At 50.1% G+C, this 23,309-nt stretch overlaps 2 protein-coding genes across 2 annotated transcripts; both read left to right on the plus strand.

The window, feature by feature from the left end:
* The first annotated feature begins 952 nt into the window (after window positions 1–952).
* LOC149914742 (uncharacterized) lies at window positions 953–13,007 on the plus strand. The gene is made up of 2 exons (XM_090125979.1): window positions 953–9,478; window positions 11,856–13,007. Exon 1 carries the CDS (start codon window positions 8,096–8,098, stop codon window positions 9,074–9,076), a length of 981 nt encoding a protein of 326 aa, XP_089982105.1. The 5' UTR covers window positions 953–8,095; the 3' UTR covers window positions 9,077–9,478; window positions 11,856–13,007.
* Window positions 13,008–13,122: 115 nt separating this feature from the next.
* Window positions 13,123–14,422, plus strand: LOC116235680 (E3 ubiquitin-protein ligase RNF13-like). Its single transcript, XM_031603965.2, has one exon. The coding sequence runs from the start codon at window positions 13,337–13,339 to the stop codon at window positions 14,336–14,338; it is 1,002 nt and encodes a 333-aa protein (XP_031459825.1). The 5' UTR covers window positions 13,123–13,336; the 3' UTR covers window positions 14,339–14,422.
* Window positions 14,423–23,309: the final 8,887 nt, after the last annotated feature.

Here is a 23,309-nt window from a genome sequence, read left to right on the forward strand (position 1 = left end):
TGTTTTTAACTGGCATGCGAGAACAGAGCAGCCTTGCCAAAATTACCTTGGAGCATGGAAAATGGAGCAGATCCCCGGCTGGATTATACAATGGCATCAGCAAAAGATGAGTTTGAGAAAAGGTGAAAAGGAGGAGCGGAGGGCTCTGGGCGAGGACCACCCAGGAGATGAAAGCTGCTCGCTTGAGCTGCTGCCTGCAGCTCTGGCTGTGCCCACAGCAGTCAGACACCACGCTGAGCCCCACACTGATCTGCCTGCAGATGACATCAGCAGCACTTGAGATCTCAGGCTGTGGGATCGGGTCCCGTTCCTCCCTTCACTAAAGATGAACTTGCATCAGAGAAGTCTGCCTGCACGCTTTCCTGTGAAACCTGGGGATCTGCTTTAGTGGCAGCTGGACTGGAGGATCTCCTGAGGTCCCTCCAACCTCCATGATTCTGTGGTTCTGCGGGATGGTCCCTCAAGATGCCTATAGGGTATATCTACAGGTTTTTTTACATTTTGCTTACCTGTTGCTAAATTGCAGGAGTCGTTTTTATTTTTTTGCTGTTAAGTTTTCTGCAAAGCTTTGCTAAAAGTCAAAATTGTGTCTGAAACAGATATTGAGCATGTTTTGTTTCCTGACAACCACACGTAGAGATTCAATTTGTACGTGCTTCCTGGCAAACATGGCACACTGTGACTGCTCACACGTTAAGCGATGCAGTAGAGCTGGATGGAACCGTTTTCTCCTCTTCCACGAGGATTTCAAAAAGTAATAAAAGCACCAGTGGTGTTGAAACAGATCTTAATGTTTTGTAATGTGTAAAACAAAAGGGTTTGCTATCTAATTAGCTAAAATAAAACACAATGCCAGACCAAAAAGGACACTCTCTATTGTCCAGGTGGTAACAAAACTATTCTCCCAAATGAAAAGGATTTCAATGGAAAGCTGCAGAAAACAATAAGAAAACTCTGCCTTATCAGTAGAGTTAAATCTGGCATTTTCTGCTGGAGCCCAAATGAGGAACTGCCAAGCAGAGCTACTGCAGACTGCATCACCCCCTTTTTCCTCCCAGATAAATGCTCTTCTCTTGGCACAATTGGTTTGCACATTTCTTGTAGAAAAACAAAGACAATGGCTGACTTTCACACCCTGTTCAGACATAGAGTAAATTTTTGATGCTCATTATCCTACATGCAGGGACATAACTTTCCCCTTGATCTTTATTAAAGAGAGAAGGGAAATTCCAATGTATCAGAGGCTTTGTTATGATCTTGAATACTACAGCAGCAACTAGAGAAAACATCTAGCAAGACAAGACAGGGGATGGGTTTTGCAGACAGGGCACAGCAGCTCAGACACGCGTTGGGTCTGTGAAGCTGAGCTGGAGAATCCCCAGCAGCAAACCTTTCATCTGCCCATCAGCATTCCTGCAGCTGGGAATTGCAGAGTCAGAAAAGAAATGGAAAAAAAAAAAAACCAACGAAATAACAGAAAAGGAAAAAGAAAAATCAAAACCCACACTCATTCCTGCAGAGTAAGACACGGATCTGCAAGCAGCTCTTTTTGCAGCAGGGCGGTGGGAGTCACATTTGCTGCAGCAGCCGTGTCCCCTGCCCTCACTGCTCCCCTGCCCATGGCTCCCAGGGGTCTGATGCACCCACCCTTCCACTTCTTCAAAGCTATACCTGCAGGCAGGCTCTACTCATCAGGCACTACCCTCCCTGTTGGCTCTGCCCAAGTCTCAGCACACATATTTTGATGGGTGCACTGTCCCTGATGCACACATGTACCCATGCACCTGTCGGCTCTGGATCATGTTGTCCTTGTCATCACTCACACATAAGTACACATCTGTGGTTCATGTATTTCTGATGCCAGCTACAGTGCTCTCCCCTCGTTTCTGTCATCACGGGAACTTTTCTGCTCCATGCACTCACCTGCCTGACCACGCTCTCTGTGCACACATCACCAGTGGCAGCCGCTCACGAGAACATCGCAGGCACTCAGCAGCTCCTTCCCTGCACAGCAGGGACACTGATGGCTGGTGGTGGCACGCAGGTGTGGAGAGGGAGGGAAGGGGGGAGGAAATACTGGATTCTGAAGTGAAGTCTGGCTGCAGGGTTAACTGGATGATGAATGATGGCAGGTGCATGCTTAGCCGCATCCCACTAGCAGAGCTCCTTTCCTTCTCTGCCCACCGCAGTGCCAGTGTAGCAACTCCATTGCCACGAATGCTGTTTCAAGGTTACTTAAGCAATAAATTATGTTATACGCTTAACATCCCCATCAGTAACACCCACTCACGACTTGCTCATCCTCCCCATTTATTTTCCCTTCGCAGATGCATGGCTAGAAAACTGTTCCAGCTTTCAACTCATTACCAGGAAGGAAGGGCCATTTCCATTCAACAAGCTGCAGAAACAGCTACAGCTCAATACGTGAAATAGCAGCAGCAAGATGCTCCACCAGCACCATCTCTTTTTGCTCTACCAGAGCTTTGAAGCTGTGCTGACTCGCACCAGCCATGGATCTGCTCTCAGCAACGCACTATGCAAACCATTAGGAAAATCTGTACTGTTTTCAGGCAAAAGGCACAGATCCAAAGGGACAGTGGCAGAGCTGCTAAGGAGTGAGCTGTTACAGAGCAATGCCCGTGTGGGCTGCTGCGCCCCTCAGTGCCGCAGTGCCGTCTGGCTCTGCCAGCAGCACTGCCTGGTGTGCTCTGCCGTCAGCCCTGGTGTGCCAGATGCCCTTACAGGCAGCTGCATGCAGGATCAAGTGCAACGTCTTCAAACTGTGTACAATTATGTACGACTGCTTCTCCTCTGCCAATAGGTGGAGCAGCAAGGGAGCAGCAGTCACGGTCTCGCATTAGTAATTTCCAAAGGACAGTTGTGTGGCCACTGTCCATTACAGCCAAATGAAGATGGATGAAAGTGAGTTTGGATGCTCCATATGCCTTCAGTTCATTTACTGCAGGGAGGCACAAATTACAGGAAATATCACAAGAGAAAATTTGCAAGGGACAAACAGTTGCAATTTCTACCTGAATCCCAGAAAATAATGGTCAGCTCCAGATGAAAACAGCTCACCTGGGATTTGAATATTGATACTCCTACCTCTGTTGCATTGCTGCAGTGGGTCTCAGAGCACTTACCAGCCATAATCTCTAGCAGCCCTAGTTGGGAGATGAGCAGCAGCATCCCCAGACTGCAAGGGAACCCACCAAGATAAAGCCACCACGAAACAATAAACCTAGGAATACCATTATGAGCTGTTTCAGTGGAATGGAGTACCAACAGGTCCCATCAGCTTCACCTGGTATGAGGGGAGGTGAGCAGAACATGGAGCTGTTAAGGAACTAACCCTCAGCATTTCAAATAAAGCTGCAGAAGACAGAGGCAAAAGAACTTCAGTGGCACACCTGGAAGTTTGGCCCCGGTTTCAAGGTCATGTAGCAAATTAGCAAGAACAGGATCCATGTGTCCTGAACGTGATCCCCTTCTATCCTAATCAACATGGCCTCACATAACCACTTGAGCAATTGGCTTATTGCACACAGTGACTTATAGATGCTATTGTAAGCAGATCCAGTCAATATATTTATTTTCCTTTGATATACAGCTACAACAGGAAGCCATGCATGACGTTTATTAAACCTGGCTAATTTTCTATCAGTTCTGCAAAATATTGATTGTATGCATTCACTTGTCTGGCTCAGCCTCAGTCTGGAAAGAGAATCATTTAAAACCAACAAAAACACATCCAATACTTCCAAAACAAAACTAATCTGAGGCTGCAAAGTGTCGTTGTTCTCATGGGCAGAGCCCTTTGATCGACTGAGCCAAAGACAACTGTGTTATTCAGGAGCCATTTGCAAGCTGGCAAATTAAACAAGGTTTCCATATTTTTTTCAAGAAGGCGGGTAGGGGGAAGAAGCAACAGCTTTATAGTAGCAGTAAAATATCCAAATGACTTTTTCCTTCTGATAGGGCCACATTCTGCACACCGTAGGCCAGGAAAGATCTGCCATTCTCCATTTCCCAAAACCCAAAGTAGGGGCTGAATCCCTTTGTTGTACCATTATTCTGATGTCTCCCTGTTGAGTCAGGAACACACCTGTGATTCTAACATGCACAGGTCAGGAGCCTTGCAGAGAAGAGGTACCCCAGGGATGCTTTCACAGGGTGCAAGCTTCATGGGATTGTGAGCTCCTGAGTACCTTGGACAGACAGCATGTTAGAAACAAGGCATTTTTGCAGGTGTCTGGCTCTGGAGAGCACAACTGAAAAACCCATCCAGCAGGAACTTCTCTAGCCTAACACTTGACTCACTGCCTGAGAGCATTTGCATAGTAAAACCAAGGGCAGGGATTTTTTAATCTTTAAATCTTTGTGTTTAACTGATATTCTGCATAAGCCAACTGTTATTGTGCCCATATTGTGCTGGAAACCAGCAATAAAAGTAAAGATGCTATCTAAAGCAATATGGCAACATGCTTTACCACATCAATCTCAGGATGCCTGCACTTGGATTAACATGTCAGGCCGGTATTCAGAGACTTCCTTTGGTTTAAACTTAACCTGCTGCTTCTCCAGTGCCTTAGGCTGCTGGAGACCAGCTGCGAAGCATCATTGTACAAGATGGAACATATGCACAAGTAAACAAATTAAGGCTATCTCCAAAACAACAGGCCCCTGGCTTCCTGGAAGAGCTGCAAAGAGAAACTTAATCAACAGCAGCGGGTGAAATGGTAAAGGGGAGGAGATGGACCTCTGCTAATGAAGGCGATGCTTTCAGATTGCAAATGCTGGCTCGCAGCACGCGAGGAGGGAACGGCGGGGTCAGCACGGGAGACAGGAGCACGCAGTGCCTGCAACCACACCAGCTCCTAGGAAGCCCCGCTCTTCCCAGCATAAAGCTGTCACTTTAAGCACAAGCAGAAAGAGAAGCAGGGAGCTGAGTGGGGCACAGGCTCAGCTTTGCCCCTGCCTTCTACAGCGGGTGAGAGCTCAGCCATTGTGGCCGCATTAGGGCTGCAACCATGGCCTCTCCAGGCCTCCCCGTCTCCCTCCCCAGGGGCTCATTAATGATCTGAAGCTGCAGCAGCTAAATCAGTTGAATACCAAGACAGTTAAATCTCTGCACACCTCTGTGCAGATGCTTTGGCGTCAGTTTAAGCCTGCCTGCCTCTTGCTTCACATTGGATCTTTAAATGAGAGAGTGACGACATGGGAAACTAAAATAGCAGAAGCCTTCCCCTTTGCTTCCCAGCTGCAGGCAGATCCCCCTCCAGCCTCACCTTGGCAACATCTCTGCAGAGCTGGGTAGCCTTCCCTCCTAAAAATCTCTGCCTTGACCCTATGGGCCCATCTGGAGTGCAGTTGCTCACAGTGTGTCCTGTTGGGAGCTTATGACCAGCAAAATAAAACCATAACAAAACTTGCTGCAAAGTTTGATAATTTAGCACTGAAGAAAATCTTAAAAAAAGAAAAAAAAACAACACCCTCATAAACACACCTGGCTGTTTGCTCCTCTCTAAGCTTGCTAAATCTTGTTTTCCTCTCACCCTGAAGAGCAAAGCAGTCAGCATATGTTCTCTTAGCAAACCTAGAAACCCTCTGAGATACCACAGAGCCTCTCAGGCTGCAGTTCCTCCTCACCTCCAGCCGCAGACGGGGAGCTGAAGCCTAACACAAATCCCCTGGTGTGGTAACAGGCAGTCAGGGTATCTGAAATCACATGTGCTGTCACTGGGTCGGAGCTACTTTACTTCAAGAGGATGCAACAGCTGCTCACAGACACAAAACCAAAATGAGGACAATGTGACTTGTGAGGGGTCACAGTATTCACATGCTCACAGCTTGGTGCAGGTCCCAAGCACCCTGCAAGCAACCCAGCTAGGGAAGAGCACCCATCATACGCAGTCCTATGAGACCTTCCTGAGAAGAAATGAGGAGCTGCTCAAATTTACAGTGGGTGAAAAAAAACTTGCACCTAGTCAAAGGCTGAGAGGTATAAGCTGCTTCACAACGGTGTGCACACTTGCTCATGAGCTCAGGCTGAATGGATAGGGGAGAAGTTTCCTTTGACAGGTGCATGCCAATAGACAGAACTGTCATGGCTTATCATCACACCTCCAGGTCAAACAGATGTTTCCTTCCACATACAGATGTGCCAGTGGAAGAGATCACTGCCCCAAGATGCTGCGCTCCCTCCCTGCCAGATGTTCCTAAGCATACAGTCCTGACAGCTAACAGAGAAAAGTATTTAAAGTAACTGGCTGATTTAAGTCAACCATCTCCTTAAGCCCAAGCAGTTAGAGCCTGTTTTATGCCTACAAAGGTTTGTATTGCTTGTATATTACATTTTTAAAGTCACCTTAATGTAACAGTAGAGGATCTGCTATTCATCTTAGGCAAAGCAGAGGGAAAGCTAGAGTTGCACTGAGATTGGAAGAAATAAGAAACATTTAATAACCTAGATCTTATTACTGCACAGCTGAAATTCCCTAGAAGCACATGAGAAGAAATCAGGGTCTTCATGACCATAAAACTGGTGGAAGTTCATGGCTTTTTCCACCTCACAATCTCCCTCTCTAACTGGAAGGGCCCACAATGGGAACTGAAACATGAAGAAGTCCACATGTAGGATCAGCTCCTCCATTTGAAATAAAGGCAACACAGGTCTAATCCTCTTGTTCCCCCCAGTAACAAGGAAAGCTACAGTTCTCTATTTCTGAGCAACTTATCTCTGTCAACACACCAGGCTCAGCAAACACTGAATCAAAAGTGACAGAAGAGCCCCTTCAGCTGAGCACCTGTGTTGCTCCCAATGGATTTGCAGTTCCCCGTGTCAGCAGAGCACACTGACACCAGCACTGGCAGTGCCAAGAGGGATGTGGGGAAATTCTTCCTTGCTGACTGCTTCTAGGAAGGAAAATCAGTGCAGATCCCTCCCTGTGTACTGCTGCCAAGCACGGCCGTGCTCCTCCCCTCTCTTAGCACCCTCTTTCTTTGTACCCCCGCTCTGTTTCCTCCTTTCCAACCTTCTCATTTCAAATCCCATCTCTTTTCTGAAGCAGTTAGTTCTCTGCTGCAGTAAGAGATCTCTTTAGGCCATTCTCATCTCAGCAGGGGAGGAAATCCCAGCCCATTTTGTGATACAAAAAGCTGTGATACCTACAGCATTTCTGCTGGCTCTTGGAGCCTGAATGAGCTGTTTTACTGCTTTTACAACTGATGTCGGTTTTCCAATTCCTCTTCCATAACAAACCAGCAAGGATAAGCAAAGCAACTTGAGCAGCACTGACCCACACAGATCTTGCAAAAGGAGCTCTGTGTAGCTCAGCTGCTAAATCCTGACATGGGGATGTGCTGGCTGCAGTCTGGCACACAGCTGTAGAAGTGGTGAAGGTCTCCATGTGCAGCACAGTACCACAGCTACAAAGAAAAGAGCTGTATGTGGAGATAGTTACCTTTACAAGATGGATCTGGCTTGTGGCTGTGCCATGCTGGGATCCAGGGCTGATTCTGGCTCCTGCAGCACAATTCTGCCTCACTCCCCAAATCCAGCCATTTTCAAATCTGGGCTTTTGCTCAGGTCTCATCACTCATCAGCAGTGGATTGCGGGAGCTAAACTTCTTTTTGTAAGACAGCGATTCCATTTTCCTCTGGTCTTAAGCAGCTCCAATCCATCTTACTGCATTACAGAGCCCGCGCTGATTGTTCTGCTGTAGTGAGTAATAACAACTTGTACTTTGCAGATTACCCCGGGGAGCTCCCGGCTCCGCCGCGCCGCCGGCTCCATGGGGCGGGCACACAACTGCCTGCAGCACCCCGAGAGAGAAGGAGGGACGGGGTTACAGGAATGAAATGCGGGCAGGGCTGGTGTGCCGGCTGTGAAGATATGCAGGAGCAAAAAAAACGTGGTGGATGGACGCAGGGAGTTCAAGGTTCTGTGGGCATCGCGGGTCCCATCGTGGCATGGGGAAAAGGTTTTGAGGGGATGAGTGAAGAAAACTGGGACAAAAGAGAAAAGAGAGATTAGGAATAGCTGCAAGAGTGTGCATCCTCACCAATATCGTGTGGCTTTGCAAGGAGAGCAGGATGGAGAGAGCTGCTGTGAGCTGGCTGCATGAGTGCAGCACGGAGAGAGGGCAATGCAATGGGAGCTGTGAGGGGGCGGCGGGCAGCCCAGGCAGGAGGAGAACCTTCCAGAAGTCAGCGTGGGCTCTGCGCTGCCTCAGGCGCCCACTGAGCGCCTCCCACAGCATGCGGCACCCATTGCTGCCCCCTCTCTGCGTGGCTGCTGCGCTCCTGTGCCTCCAGCAGGCCGGAGGTGGCTGTGCCAACAGCTTGGGGCCAGGAGGACCGGCTCCCACCTCGTGCCCTGGGCCGCCCCTGGCCGAGGCCAACATGGCGGACCGCCCCACAACCGGCCATGCCCGGGCAGCTTCCTCAGCACACAGCCCTCAGCGCCGCGGGGCTGAGGCCTCTCCTCGCGCTGGGCAATGCGGGCACACGGCCGGCACAGACTCATGGGGCTGCGGGGACATGGCACGAGGTGATGCAAAGGGTGAGGGACGGTCTGAGGCACCCTGTGTTGAGGAGGCAGCTGAGCAAAGGGCCGCAGTGCTGCAGGCTGAGCGCTGCTCCTGGAGCTGCGCTGTGGGCAGCCCCGGCTGCCGCGCCTGCGGGTGCCTGGCCTGCTCTCTAGGCCTCTCTTACCACAGCCTGATCCTGCCCGCCTGCTTCCTGGTCGCCATCTTAGCAGGCGCCCAGCTGCTCACAGGATGCGTGGAGCGGTACCGGAGCTGGATGCAGAGCAAAGGGCAGAGCAAGGAAGGGCAGCTGGTGCCTCCCCTCGGCAGGGGCTGGGGGGCTGCCGAGCAGTGTGCCATCTGCCTGCGGGCCTACAGGCTCCACGAGGCACTGAAGTTGCTCTCCTGCTCCCACGCGTACCACAGCAAGTGCATTGACCTGTGGCACTGCACCCAGCCCGGGAGGAAGACCTGCCCGCTCTGCCGGCGCAGAGTGACTGCTGTAGCACTGATCCCCCTCCACGCACACAGCAGTGAGCAGAATTAGCCCAAGAAGGCTTGCCCAGCCTCCCTCCCAGAACATCGAGCCCCCCATGCACCCTCCGATCACATCCATTTCCCACCCTCCCTACAGCTGAGGCTCCAGCCAATGCCTCTCAGGAAACATGAGCACAGCACTGGATTAAAAACATTGGGAAATGGAGGAGTAAGGGAATAGAGACTGAGAGCACAAGTGAAATATTGAGTACATATCCTTGGCTCTGCCCATTTTGGATCTAAAAGATTTGTGAGGTCGGTCCACAGCCGCAGAACAGCCGCAGCAGCACGTGCCAGAGCCCCGGACTGCTCCACTTGAGGTTCCTTTTCCCCTCTGCTTCTCAAGCTCTCCATCCAAAGCTTGCACAGACAGGTTTATTCCAACATAGGGTCCAATTACTGCAGTTATCAGGTAACTTTAAGCAAAAAGTTTAGCTTGATGAAATAAGCATTCTTCTCTACATTCCCCCTCTTTTTTTCTTCTTCTTTTTTTCTTTTTTTGGTTTGCATATAGTTCAAAAAGAACAAAAAGCTGCTAAATGGAGAGGATGTTTTTGCTTTATGTCCAAGATTTGCAGGGCGTTTTGCCAAAAGTAGGGAAGGTAAGACATTACTGCCAGCACCAGTATCTAATAGAGATGTCTCCCTCCATTGCAAAGCAAACAGCTGGAACTGGAATCCATTTCCAGACACGGGTACAAGTTGCAATGGCCTAGATTTGCTCAGCTGCCTTTTTTAATTGTGTGCATTAGCCGATTATGGGTACTCTTGTAGCAGGTCCACAAATCACTGCTTTATAATCTTCTGTTCACATTAGGACCCAGATTATCATGCTTGTACTAGGTAATAACACAGAGAGATTGCCCAGACCCCTGGGAAATCCAGGAGAGACACCTGGTAAAGCACGGGTTCACATGGTGTCCAGACACGTGCAGGGAACGCTGCACACCAGTGAGGCCTGCAGAGCTCCACACACCTGCTCTCCATTCCTCTCCCATCTCATTCCCCACAGAGCAAGGCACAAAACCTCTGCACACACACTACTCCATTTCTCATCTACCCAACAACAGTTTGGGTGGTTACTCTAGCAGCTTCAGCTACCTATTCTGTAAAGACGTGGGTCATTCTTTCCTTTGATCCTAGATGAAAGGAGATGGTTACATGCACCAGTTTCTAAATCAGCTCCTAGCAAAGAAGAAAAAAAAAATCCTTTGCAATGGGACGCAGGTCTGCCTTCCAGCCAGCTCACTGCAGAGCTGGGGACTTGCTCAGTCAGCAGGAGGGAGGAAGCGTGTCCCACATTTCCTTCTGACAGGAACAACTGGGAGCACTGGTAGCACAAAGGTTTTCACTGGAAGGTCACTAGATGGCCCCAGATCTTCCTTCACAGCAAATCACCAGTATTTTAGTTTGGGAGCCTGGTCCTGTCTAATCCTTTAGCGTGACCCCAAAGAAGCAGCATGCCCTGATAAGAAGGGCACTGAGCTAGAACCAGAGATACTTGCCAAGATATCTTGAGCAAAGCTTTAAACCCCACCACAGCTTTTTCTGCTCCTGGCCTTTGGCTGGTCAGGGCAGGGAGAGTCTGCTGCTGTTTGTTGGTATAATGCCACTGCCTGTGGACCTCGGACGCCAACCTAATACAGATAAGGGACAAGAAGTCTGATTATGTACAAATTCACATCATAACACTGCCAGGCTGCTCTTTTTATGCTGCAAAAACCTCAGAGGATAAAAATCATTTAGACTTATTCCCCAAGTTAAACCGATGCCAGTCCAGGTGCCTGTTATACATGTTTTGTTAGGAGTTGTAATTATGTCCATCCACATCAGTCGTCCTCTTTGGCATCTCTGCTACAGTACAAGATATTTGGGCAGGAACAGGGGTAGATTCTGCCAGCAGTTATGTGGGGTCTAAATCAACACCAAAGTCCTCTGGAGTCAGAAGGCTTTTTTTTCAGTGGAAGGAGCTGGGTTTATTATCCCTGTTCCTGCACAAAGTGAAAGCCCCAAAGAAGGAATCTAAAGGGACTCTGGGAGTGGTGGGGTGAACGATGAGTTAATAGAGGTAAATGGGCTTTTCCTTTCTTCTAGCTTGGATCTTTGTTCAATTGGTAAAATGGGACCCTGTTCCTTGTAATTGCTTTGCTCTTGCACACAACTGCTGTCTCCCATGTGTGGCTTGTTGACATTTAAATAAATTGCAATTATTCCGACAAAGTAGATTGCTGGAACTCCAGAGAAAATGGGTCGAGAATATGTCCAGGAGCATCTGCAATGTATTTAACAGATGAATATAATAGGGGTAGCGCAGGATATGGAGAGTTCAGTGCTGGCTGTAACAAATGCGATTGGAGAGGCCTTCAGGACAGCCTGGCACAGCCCCATGCAGGGGTGGGAAGCGCAGCTCAGCCAGCAAAAGCCAAAGCCTTCATGGCCCCGATAATGGAGGCAGGCAGCATCAGTGTGAATGGGCAGCACGGAGGGAACCAGAGAGGACAAGGCATCCACCACCTCAGCCCCTTAACTGAAGACCACCTTGACAGCAGCCCTTCTATGGCCCTCCTCTCCTTCCTTCTGCAAAAACACTTTGGGATGTTGTTTCTTATCTTGCTCTGCGGGTAGAATATGGGCATCCTGCTCCACAGCCAGACTTCAGCTTGTTTCCTTTCATTGCTCATTCTCCTTTTCCTCACCCCCAAGGCTCTTCAAGAGGATCTGTCCTTTTACCCACACGTCCCTTTGGGGTGCTGCTTTGAATTACTGAGAAACCAACACTTGTTTTTCAGGGGTCTGCTGAGGGACACAGCTCACGCCTTGCTGGCTGTAGGAGATGCAGCATCTAGAGATGGTGGTGGAGCCTCCAGAAGATCACAGCACACAGCCAGAGCTGGAGAAAGTACAGTGTATTGTCTGCACAGAATGCAAAGGGGATCCTTCCCTGGTTCCACGTGTGTCAGAGCACGAGCACCAGCACATGCCTCCTTTTCCAGTCCCAGCAAAAGACAAAGCCAAAAATGGACCCTCAAAAGATTTCCAGTGTACCTCCATTTTCTTCTTCATCTCACTGTGCTGGGAAGCACTTGGCTTCACCCTCCTCCCCAACCTTTGTTTTGTTTTTAAATGCAACAAAATGTCTTCCTGTGAATGTAAAACTCTTTGGATGAGGGGAAAATAAAATCGATTTAAAATCACAGCTGCTGGGAGTCTCTGGCACACACACACACTGTCTGCTGACATTTTCTGTAGCTCTTTTCCCCGTGAAATCTGTCTCAAGCAGAGCCCAAGGGGGCAAGTAACAAATCAGTTGCCTAGTACTGGAGTGATTTTTTAACTACAGGTCCAACACAACTGCACCGGGAACCACAGGGCTACTCCCAAGTGGATCGTTAAACAAAAAGGGTTGTTTGTTAAAAGGTAGAGGTTTTTAGGGACTTGTGATTCAGAACTGACCTGGGTTCACTGCATATTCAGACCTAGTTTTCTTCGACAACCAGGAGAGCTATTGCCTAGTGCTCCTCTGGGCACTGTGCAGTCGCTGTTTGAGGTGGGAATTGCCTGTAAGATGAGAGCTTTGTAGGAGGAACAACACTTGTTCCTCATGCTTTCCGTTCCTTTTTCTGCTTTTTCACCATAACCAGAATTTTAAATGTGTTTATGGCTAGAGGCTCCATCCATTTCATTCCAGCCCAGACCAATCTGGGCTGCCATGTGCACTGCAGGCGCAGATGGAGGCCAAGCCTAACAGCTCACTTCCCTGACGGGTTTTCCAGGAGCTGCTTTGGCCACCAGCACGAAGCACTCCTCTCTGTCTGCAGTGGGCACGTTGCTGGTGGGAAGTCCCATTCATCAACAGAAAGAGAAACCAGCACCATGTCAGTACCCAGAGGGAGATGAAGAAGCCACATGATTGAAGAAGACCAAAAAAAGAAGGGGAACATTGGTTTCAGGGGGGTGACAGTAATGCTACGTGACCCTGCCATAGCAAACAGTCACCAGGTGATGTCACAGGCCTGCAGGAGTGATGGAAGGGTGTTGCTTAGCAGCTGCAGACAACAGAACAGGGGCAGGTTGTGTCTGGGAACCTCCAAACCTAAGGAAAACCAACAGAAACCTCCAGGGCAGAAACTGATCTCCATCCTATTGTGGCTTTGAGTCATGGTACAGTGGTAACACCCAGGTGGGATAATTCCTCTGTGACTGTCCCTTACATTCCTTCTTTGGTACTAGCCTGGAAATCTGCATTCAGAGCTTCTCGGCTACATTCAGCATGAGTCTTCATCTCCAGCTTCTTTGCCTTGTGGCTGCCACCTTCATCTACGAGGCTGCCATTACAGAAGCCTTTGGGCTCGTGGCTTACAACGACAGCTCCGAATGTGTGGTGTATAAAGCCCTGCCCGCGTGCTTTGGGCCGCAGCTGCCAGCAGAAGGGCTGGTGGGACATTTGATAAGGGCAGTACCACCCAACGCCTGCCGTACAATGCTGAATCCCCCAGCACCAAGGAAGGTCTCTGAGAAATACATTGTGCTCATCCAGGGGTATGATTGCCCTTATGCTGAGAAGGTGCTTCGTGCCCAGCAGGCCGGGTACCAGGCTGCAGTTGTGTACAACATGGATTCAGAGGAGCTGATGTCCATGATGTCTGATGACAAAGAAATCCAGCAGCAGATTGAAATACCGTCACTCTTCACTGGAGAATCTGTCTCCCTTCACTTGCAAAAGACTTTGCAATGCGAGAAAGGGGCGTACGTCAGACTCATACCACCCAAATACAACCTGTGTCTCCACCAAAGCGGTGGGAAAATGCTGCAGAGCACTCACATCTTGTCGAAGTTCAGAGACATGCTCTACATCATTATTGCCACAATCTCAGCTATGGTTGGCATAAGTTGGTGGAGGAATGCTCACAAGATCAAGCTGTACACATACAGGCAGGGTGACCAATATGAGATCTGCGTGATCTGCATGTCTGAGTACAAGGAAGGGGATCTCCTGAAGATCCTGCCCTGTTCCCACACCTACCACCACCTCTGCATTGACACCTGGTTTGACACCCAGAGCAGGAAGAAGACCTGTCCCTTCTGCAAGCAGCAGGTGAACGTCTGCAGGCAAGCAGACCTCCTGCTGCAGCAGAGGAGTGAGAATGGGGCTGAAGAGGAGATTGAGGAGGAGCAGGGTCATGATGATGACACATTCAGGGATGATTATGAAGATGAGTGTGTAGAAGAGGAGGGAGATAATGAAAGCATAAATGGAATGAGAAGGCTTTGATTCACTGTATGACATCACCACCTGAGCTGTGAGTGGGATAAGTTATCATTAAACCAAGCAAAGCTTTTCCTGTGCTTTCCCTAAGCTCTTGCTCCAGGCTTTTATTGGGAAGCAATTAACGCTGCAGTTTTGATTCCCCTCCTCTGGTGCCCACAACACAAAAGGTATGAATTCACAGCTGGAAATATCAGAACCTCCTTAAGCCAGGGCAAGAGGGAAGAAGCTGGGATTTAAGTACCTTTGGTATGGGGGCTTGTTAATATCTTCTAGGAAATTTCCTCAATTCCTTTCCAAAATATCTGTGCATGGATACACAACCACACACCGAATCCTGCTTTTCACTGCTGCCCAAACACCCTGGGTAAGATCTGTCCCTTGTGTTCCTGCAGCCAGCAGGAACCATTTCCCAGCCTGACAAACCACAGTACAGAGAGGAAATAATAATGTGGGATGCTAAAATATAAAGATGAAGCGACTTCCCCTCCCAAAGCCCAGCACCTCCCATCACCCAGCACACACAAAGCCCAGCACCTCCCATCACCCAGCACACACACACACGCTGTCCCCACACTCTGGGTGGCTCAGCACAGCCCTGCAAAGGGTAGCACAGCCTTGAGCTGCAACAGCAGAGAAACTACATGGGAAATACTGAGGGCACTTGGAGCACCATCTCCTCAGATAGGGGGTGATGCCAATGGGAGGCTGAGGTGTTTACAGCAGGATGTGCTTTGTGGAGCTGGAGAGGTGGAAAGAGGATGAAATGCTTCTGAGTGCCATTGGCCATTGGCCGCTCTGCTGGCACAGAGGCTGACGTGACAGTACAGGTAGCCTACCCAGGTTGTTCCAAGACATCATCCAAATGTTCCCCAGTGTCTTAAGGGTTGCTGGATTTAAGTAGGAACATGATACAAAGAGATCATCTCCTCTCGAGATACACCAGGCACAGCAGTACTTTTTGGACAGGCTCTGAGTTTCCAGCTCTGCTTTACGTGGAGGCAGAAAGCAGCACTCGCTCCTGGGGCACTCTGGGTGGCTCTGAGACCCACTGCAGGCGGGCTCACAGACAGCCACAGACTGCACGGGGGGTGCAGAGCTGGGAACGCTCACACAACCACTGTTAGCATTTAATCTCATGTAAGGGAAAGCAATAAACCTCTCAAAGAAATGCCTAAAATTAAGGAAGTGAACAGCTCTAAGATACTGTGACCGAGGCATCAAACCTTCACAGCTGTGTAAATACCAAACATCCAAATCAAAGCCTCTCCTCCAACTATAAAACAGCCATGGTAGTACCCAGGAAGCGGTCTGTTATCAGACTCTATTAGGACCATGACCAAGACGACCACTGTGGCCAGCAAATAACTCCACAGCCTTGAAGTATTTTCCTTTTCAGTGGCCACAGTGAGACTCAAAAGATTTTTAAAAGACCGTTGGGAAAAAATCATGCTGTGGAACCGAGCAGCACAAGGTCTGCATGGAAATCATGGTGATTTTGGAAAAATAACAGCCCCTGGATTACTTGAGTTCCTTTAAGTTATACACACAGTGTAGGGGCTGGGGAAAATCCATGAATAAAGGTGACTTCCACAGATAAGTGGAGCTGGATCTACCGCTCCTGCCTGGGGAAACCAGGACAGCTTCAGGTGGGAGAGGAGAGAAAACCACACTTTCAGAATTCCTTTCACAATGGAGAAGTTTCAAATCAATTTCTCCTGGAATGAAACATGACAGCGTTTCCAAGGACTTGATGGAAACAAGACTTTCTGCAAGTCTTCCAACTGAGCTGCTTCATTTCATTTGTGGAACAAATGGGGAAAAATGATTTTTAAGTCAGTTCATAAGAAAAGTCCCCTCTGCAAGGTGTGCAGCTGCCTGGGAGCCTCATATCACTGCCAGTGCTGAACGAGGCCCCAGAGGTGCCTGGGAAAGCAAAGGCAGCTGTGTCCATCCGGGAAGGAGATGCTCCTTCAGAGGGTGATTAGCACAGGAAGTTCATTTGAGAGCTTTGAATTGCCTTCTGGAAGTAACTCTCCTGTCAGCAGCTCTTAAAGAGATGGAAATGACTTTGCTGGTCTGCACAAATGCCTTCATCCACTGCTGAGCACCTGAAGATGACCCAAATGCTCTCCTGGGCCTATAGACCCTGCTGAGATCAGTGACCCCTCGTCCACAAAGGGAAGGAGTAACAGCAAAGATGTCAGCAGCACCCCATCTTGGCACGCTCACTGCCCTCGTTCCCCTCAGCTGAGGTCTGAAGAAGCACAGATGCTACAAACAGGCAGGGAGCAGACTGAGTTCTATCTGCAGCTGTCTGGGGCCACAAAAGAGCCGAACCGGGCTGCTGTGTCCCCCAGCACCCATCCCAGGTTGACGGAGGAGAGGTAGAATGACAGCCCTGAGCCAGGTGGTTCTGGATGATCTCACAAAGCCACGGTGCCATCCAGCTGCAGTGTGCTGGGCTGCAGAGAATCTCGAGGGGGAATTCTCTGGGATGGATTATTCATGAGCAGAGATGAGATGATTGTAGTGCCCTTAATATCTATGAATTTTTTTCCATCTTCAAAGTGGCACATGCTCTAGATGGGTTGAATTTTACTGAAATGGGTCAGTAGAAAAATAGATCCTTCTCACAATGCAATGCGGCATTGCCTTCATTTAAAAAGGAGGAAAAAAAGGAACAGGATCTGGGTAAGAGAGCAGTGGTTCACTCCATTTAATGTTATCAAAGCCTATCACACTGAAAATCTGAAGTGTGTGCCATAGTAAACGTGACCTCCAGCCCTACAGCTGTCAGATCCAGTGCCCTCCATCAGCATTAATGGCACTGCTAACACAGCGAGGTTAGCTCATTGCCGGGGTGGGACACGCAGACCTTGGAGCCTCAATGAGGATTATTAACTTCTCCAGGAGTAGCACTATCCCTGGGTTTAAAATAAACTACAACAGAGAGCACCAGAGGGAGAAGGAGAAGGAGGGGTCTGGGTCCTGCTGGGGCTGAGCAGTTGACCGTGGAGATGTGGTTGAGACTGTGCATCCCCATAGCTGTGAGTTAGGAGAGGGGAAGCGTGGGGGGATGAGCTCTGAAGATGGCCGTGCTGGGAGGCATGCCCTACAGGAGGATTCTCATGGAGTTTAGAGAAATCCAGTACAGAAAGGAGTGAGGGGGAAGGGGCGTTCAGCCTCCTGGATCCAGCCAGGAGCAGCTTGGCAGCAGCCAAAGACATGATGGACCCTCAGGGAGCCCTAGGAGGAGATGAGCTGATATCTGCTCTGCAGAAGCACCTATGGGAGACCCATGTGAGAGCTCCCAAACACTGCGCTTAAAGGAGCTGCCAGGAGCCTTCCTACTCTCAGCAAGCTCCTGGCCCCATAAACCGAGCTCCGCTGCACATACTCTATTAAGCAATAACCAGGTTCCGGCACAGCCGCAAAGAATGACTTACTGATCTCATTTATCAGGGGGGTCTTTGCAGTTTCTCTCATGTTTTATTGCTGGCCTTTTTCGTGCACAAACATGGTTCAGTATATTGCTGGGAGAGTCACCAGACTGTGACCCAGAGGGAAGCAGCTGACGACCCAGCGCTGGGAACTATTGACTTAACCACCAGAACGTCGATGCTATAGATTACCAGGAGCAATTAGGGGGGCTGACTCCCCCATGTGCAGCCATCCAGTGTAGACATTTTCCTCATGCTGAGAGCTAGCACTAAGCCTTGACAGCATTTAAAGAACTACTTTGAGGGTTTAAGTGAGATTTGAGTGATCCGTAGCTCCTGTGCAGGCCAAAGGTAGGAATTTCAACCTTGAGCACTCAAGTTTAATACCTACTGTAATTAAAAAGAGAGCACCAACTTCCCCGCAGCACAACCCAGTTGACATCAATAGTGTTGCAGCATCAGAGAGCCTTACCTTTGATCTCCATAATCCAGCTGGGGAGGACATGAAGGACAGAACGTGCTTGCCCATGGGCAGGAGCCTCTGCTGCCCAAGGGCTGCGGCATGAAGCCTTCCTTCCCTCCTAGGGCCGTACTTCCCACACCATTGCATTGCAGAACCAATTTGCTATGAAGTCAGCACAACTTCATGTGCCACATTTTCACCACGGGGCCATCTCACAGCCCCACCAGCACACCAGCATCCCACAGCAGGGATGGGGCTGGCTCCAGCAGCCATGCTCCGTCCTGCTCTAAGGGCCCATGAGGTTCCTCTGCTGCCCTTCCCCAAACATCCTGAGCACACAGGGATGTGCTGTTGGCTCTTTGTAGCTCTCAGGACCTAAGAGCTATGACAGACTCTCAGTTCTTCCTTTTCTCTTTTCATCCAATCTCCAATTCTCCTGCTCCTGCTTTTCCAAGTGAAGTTTTCCCACCCCCAGGTTCTAAAGCCCACTTCTCCCTTTCACCAACCCCACTGCTTTCCTCTTGTGCTTATCTTATCCCCTTCTGCCTCTCTCACACCCCATGGTGTTCCCCTCTCCTGCTAGCAGAAGGCTTCGTACGTGCCGTACCAAATGAGGTTACCCTGAGGTGCCTTTGCACACAGCAGCCTGGTACAGCTAAGCCAGGAATCCAGCTCTCGGGAGTAATCTGCAGAGTACGGCTGGTTATTAGTCACTACAGTAGAACAATCAACACAGTTTCTGTGATGCAGTAAGATGGATTGAAGCTACTTAAGAATACAAGGAAATGGGATCAGCGCTTGGGAAAAAAAGTAGCTTGACTCACTAAATCCGCTTCTGCTATAGCAGCTCTGAGCTCACGCATCACTGTTTGCACACAGCAATGCTGCAGCATGGATGCTTACAGCTGACATTGCTGGGCCTGGATGGGCAGAGGTCAAACCCATACAGGGAACACTCCTTATCCCGAGGGAAACACGTGCCAGCCCCGAGCTGCACAAACAAGGAGCAAGATGCAGCTCTGCTGCGCTGCTTCCATTCCTTTCTTGTTCCCAGCAGGGATCATACCTTTGGTCCATGTCTGATTTTGCAGTAGAACAATTCTGTTTTTTTGGTACTTTTTCACTTTCAAACATACTTGGAAAATAGAGATCTAGCACTTCCCATTGCATCTGCACCAAGACCTGAGCAGACTGCAAAGTCTCCAAGGCTTCAAGCTACCTCTGCTCCTGCTTAATCACAAAGATTGATTCCACACCTCCCGTAAAGAGATGAGGCGTGATCTCACACAAGACTCCTTCCCTGACCCAAAAAACATTATTTCTCCACAAATCCCTTCCCTCGCTGTAAATCAGCAGAGACACTACTCCAGAAATTTGAGCAATGATAGATCAATGGGGTAAGAAGTCCCCACAGTGCCAGACCACACCAGGCACAGCAGTGCTGGGAAGGAGAGGGCACTGGAGGTGCTGGGAAGCATCCTCCACAGAGGCGTCTTCCACGGAAGTGCCAAAAGCAGAATGTTACAGTGATCCTAAAGGGAAGAAAAAAGTTGCCTGTGCTGACTCAGACAAATGCCTTTTTGTCTCCCAGAAATCAGGGGGTGGCAATGGCTCTGTAGAGAAAGCTGAGAGTCTGAAGGGAGGGACTGAGAAACTGCTAGAGAGGCTGAAGGCCATGAAGCAGCTCCACAGAGGAGAAGCAGCTGCAATAGCTCCTGGAAGGCTCTTCTGCATATCTGCTGCCCATGCCACATCCATAGGAGAGCACCCTCAGGAGAGGCTGTCCTGCTGTCAGTATGAGCACACGCAGGCAGGAGGAAAGGAGCAGGGACTTGGAAAAGTGTGGGTGGTACAGCCTAGTTGTGTGTGAATTGAACTCAGAAATCTGAGAGAAAAAGTGCAAAGTGGACAGGATGTGTAAGAAACCCTCATTTTCTAGGCAGGGAACTGAAGTGCTTGGAGAAAGGGGGCACATCCAGAACTCCTGTTTACCCATTCCACAAACCATTTCCTTACTACTCCTGCTTATTGACTAAGTGTAAACCACTGTAGCAGTCTAAGGATTGGGATCTCAGCCAAGTTTTTTTCTCCTGACCCTCGTGCCCCTCTGCCACAAGGCTGGAGGAAAGAGGGAGAACACTGACCTGGCCCTGACTGCCCTAATTAGCCGGAGTCCTGATTGATTTTGATAAGTAGCTCTGGCCTCATTCATCAGCACAGCATTTACCTAGATAAGCAGGAGAGTGGTGCATCAATCCAGACCACCCTGAGCAGCACAGAGCTGGTGTAACTGTCACCGCAGCAAAGCTGGGATGAGCAGCAGCTTAAACACGTGGTAAAACCTCAGCTCTGGTGAGCAGGATGCCAGGACATGGCCCCAGACCCCCCCTCCACTGTCCTGGTAATTCTTCAGCCGGGGAGGTAACAGGAGCAAGCTCTTCATTCAGCCCTGACTGCAGCTCAGAGGTTTACAGCCAAAGCTTCTCGCTGAGCCTACCCAAGGCCTCCCCTGCGTGGCCCAACGGGTGATTTAGGGCACTGTCCTGGGAACACAGATCCGAGCCCAGACTCTCTGGGAGGAGTCTGAAGTTCACACCATAGTTGGGATTTCCACTGCAGGAATCAGAGCTCCACAAAATAAATTATGTCTAATTAGAGCAGGTGCATGGTGCCCAAGGAACATCACTGTGCAAACATTTATTCAAGGCTTTAAAAAGGCCTTTGTGACAGGCAAAGCAAACGGCATCTCCGCAGCCGTGGCCCAGCCCTGGCAGCCTGCAGACCACAGCCCCACAGAGCAATCTGTCAGAGTCCTTGTCTGGGTTTTCCATGCCTCTCTGGGATGGGATCCCATGGCTTTGCAGCCACAGGCTCAAGGCAACCATTTCCTCCTTCCCAAGGCCTCAGTTCGCTCCCTTGACTTCACCAGGCAGGTTTTGGCACGGAGGCTGCTCTCTTTTCCTTCTCTAAGTCCCTGCTGCAGCTCCAGGAGCCACCTGGCAGAACTGTTCCGCCTGGAAATCCATCCTCGGATTGTTTTATCTCTATTAGCCCTCGCAAGCAGATGACAGGGGAGCATGAACATAGACAGCGTGGGATGAGACATTCACCCAGCTGCTAGTTCAAAGGCGTGTCATCATTTATAACACTCCCAGCTATTCCAGCTCTCCCTGCTTGTTCTCAGCTAAAAGAATGAAAGAAAAGCAAGCCATTTCTAGCTCTGTATATTTAGTGTTTGAGGAGATGCTGTTTATTTTGGTGCCTTTGCTCTCGGGCTCACACAGCTCTCCCAGCTCTGCAGGGCTTTCCTTTGGCTGTGCTGCAGCCCTTGGTGTCCCCCGGCAGGGCTGTGTCCCCACAGCACAGTGCAGACAGAGAAAGGAGAGATGGGGACGAGGGGCTGCTCTGGGCCCAGGCTCTGCATCCTCTCGCCTGTCCCTGCTGTGCTCTGTCATCGAGCGGTGAGCCATCACTTCCCTGCACTGGGAAAGAGTTCAAAAACAATATCAAATCAATCTGCTAAAAGGGCTTTTACCTCTATTGGGCTGGCATTCCCACAGGGCCAACCCCCTGCACCTCACTGCAATAGGCTGCTTCAGGCTTCAGAAAATCCCTGCATCCGAGCCTTGACCAGCCCAGGGACCCCACAGCACCAGCAGCTGCTGTGCCCAGCCCCTTCCACCACAGCCCTTGGTTCCCAGCACCGGCCCCATCCCAGCTCCAATCCTGTTCTGGGGAGGACAGCAATAGCAGCAGGGGGTTAAGACCAAGCTCCTTGCACTGCAAAACCTCTCTGCAAATACCCCAAGTATATTTCCAGCCCATTGCTGCGATGGCTCAGAGCTGACTTATCCCGAGAGAACGCAAATGGTCTGATCCAAATTCCACTGAAGCCCATGGTGAGGCTCATTACCTCCGTCTGGCATTAGCTCTGGCTCTTTGCTCACGTTAGGTCTGAGCAGGAGCTCCGTCCCCAAGCAGCCCTGGTGTGATTACCCAGGGAAGCATCACCCCTCCACTCCCCCCAGAGCAGAGGAAAAGCCTCCAGCCCTTCCCCTTGCATCCTGGGCCTGGTAGCACCCACTGAGACGTTCAGGCTGGGTCCAATAGAGGGCAACAATATCACACAAATTGCTTCATTAAACTAATTGTGAGAGGCCGAGGTGAGGACTGCTGCCCACCGGGCTGGGTGCATCGCCTCCATGCTTCACCAGGACACACAGCAGCACAAGGCCTCACTGGAGACGGTGGGACACTCAGGACCACAAACCCGACATGCTCGAGCTCTGGGTGCTCCTAGCTGCCCCACACTGTGGTGCAGAACCCATAGCTGCCAAGGCCCTGGCCTGGCCCTGCACCTAGCCAGCCGCTGCCTGCCCACCTGCAGCGCATTACAGCAGTAACGAGCTGCACTCCATGTAGAACCACTGCCTTCTGCCAGGCTGTTTTGCATAAAGACACCTTATGCACTAGCAAACATTTGTTTAATTAACACCCTTGTTTGCCAGAGGTCTGCCCACAACCTTCATCGCTTTGCAGGTAAAGGAGGGAGACATTTCCCACCTCAACCCAGAGTCTCAATGCAAACAGGGCAGCCCCCAGGAGATGTCTCTGGTGCCTGCTAAGCCCCAGTAGCATAAGCTGGTGCAACTGCCTTGCAAGTGAGAAGCACCCAAGGGGACACCCGTGACCAGCACCAATGCGAAATGCACAGTGAGGTCTGGGCCTCGGCTGTAGAGCTGGAAAAGGGATGTTCTGGGGAAAGGAGAGCTCTGAGCTGCCTCTCACCAGCTGCAGGAATCAGCAGTGCAATCACACAGTGAGATGGGTGAGTGCAGTGATGCTGTGGGAGGTGAAGGCAATATGCCACTCTGCTCCCCCAGTGGGCAGAAAGCATGCAGGCAACCCTGGTGACTGAGATTTGGGCTCCTGGTGCAGGAGGGTGGTGCGGAGTGCTGGAAGCTGCAAGCAGCTCCTGGGAGCTGCGATCTCACTCCTGCACCCACTTGGGAGCCCGTGGAGGATTCCCACCTGTAGCAATCAGGGCTTTGCACAGTACCAGGGTTGGCTC

This window comes from Phasianus colchicus, chromosome 28 (genome assembly GCF_987193195.1).
Source record: "Phasianus colchicus chromosome 28, bPhaCol1.hap1.1, whole genome shotgun sequence".
Lineage (NCBI taxonomy): Eukaryota > Metazoa > Chordata > Aves > Galliformes > Phasianidae > Phasianus > Phasianus colchicus.

Bases quoted from the DNA above. Each gene is read 5' to 3' on its own strand.
- LOC149914742 (XM_090125979.1), top strand. From the start codon at position 8,096: ATGGAGAGAGCTGCTGTGAGCTGGCTGCATGAGTGCAGCACGGAGAGA.
- LOC116235680 (XM_031603965.2), top strand. From the start codon at position 13,337: ATGAGTCTTCATCTCCAGCTTCTTTGCCTTGTGGCTGCCACCTTCATC.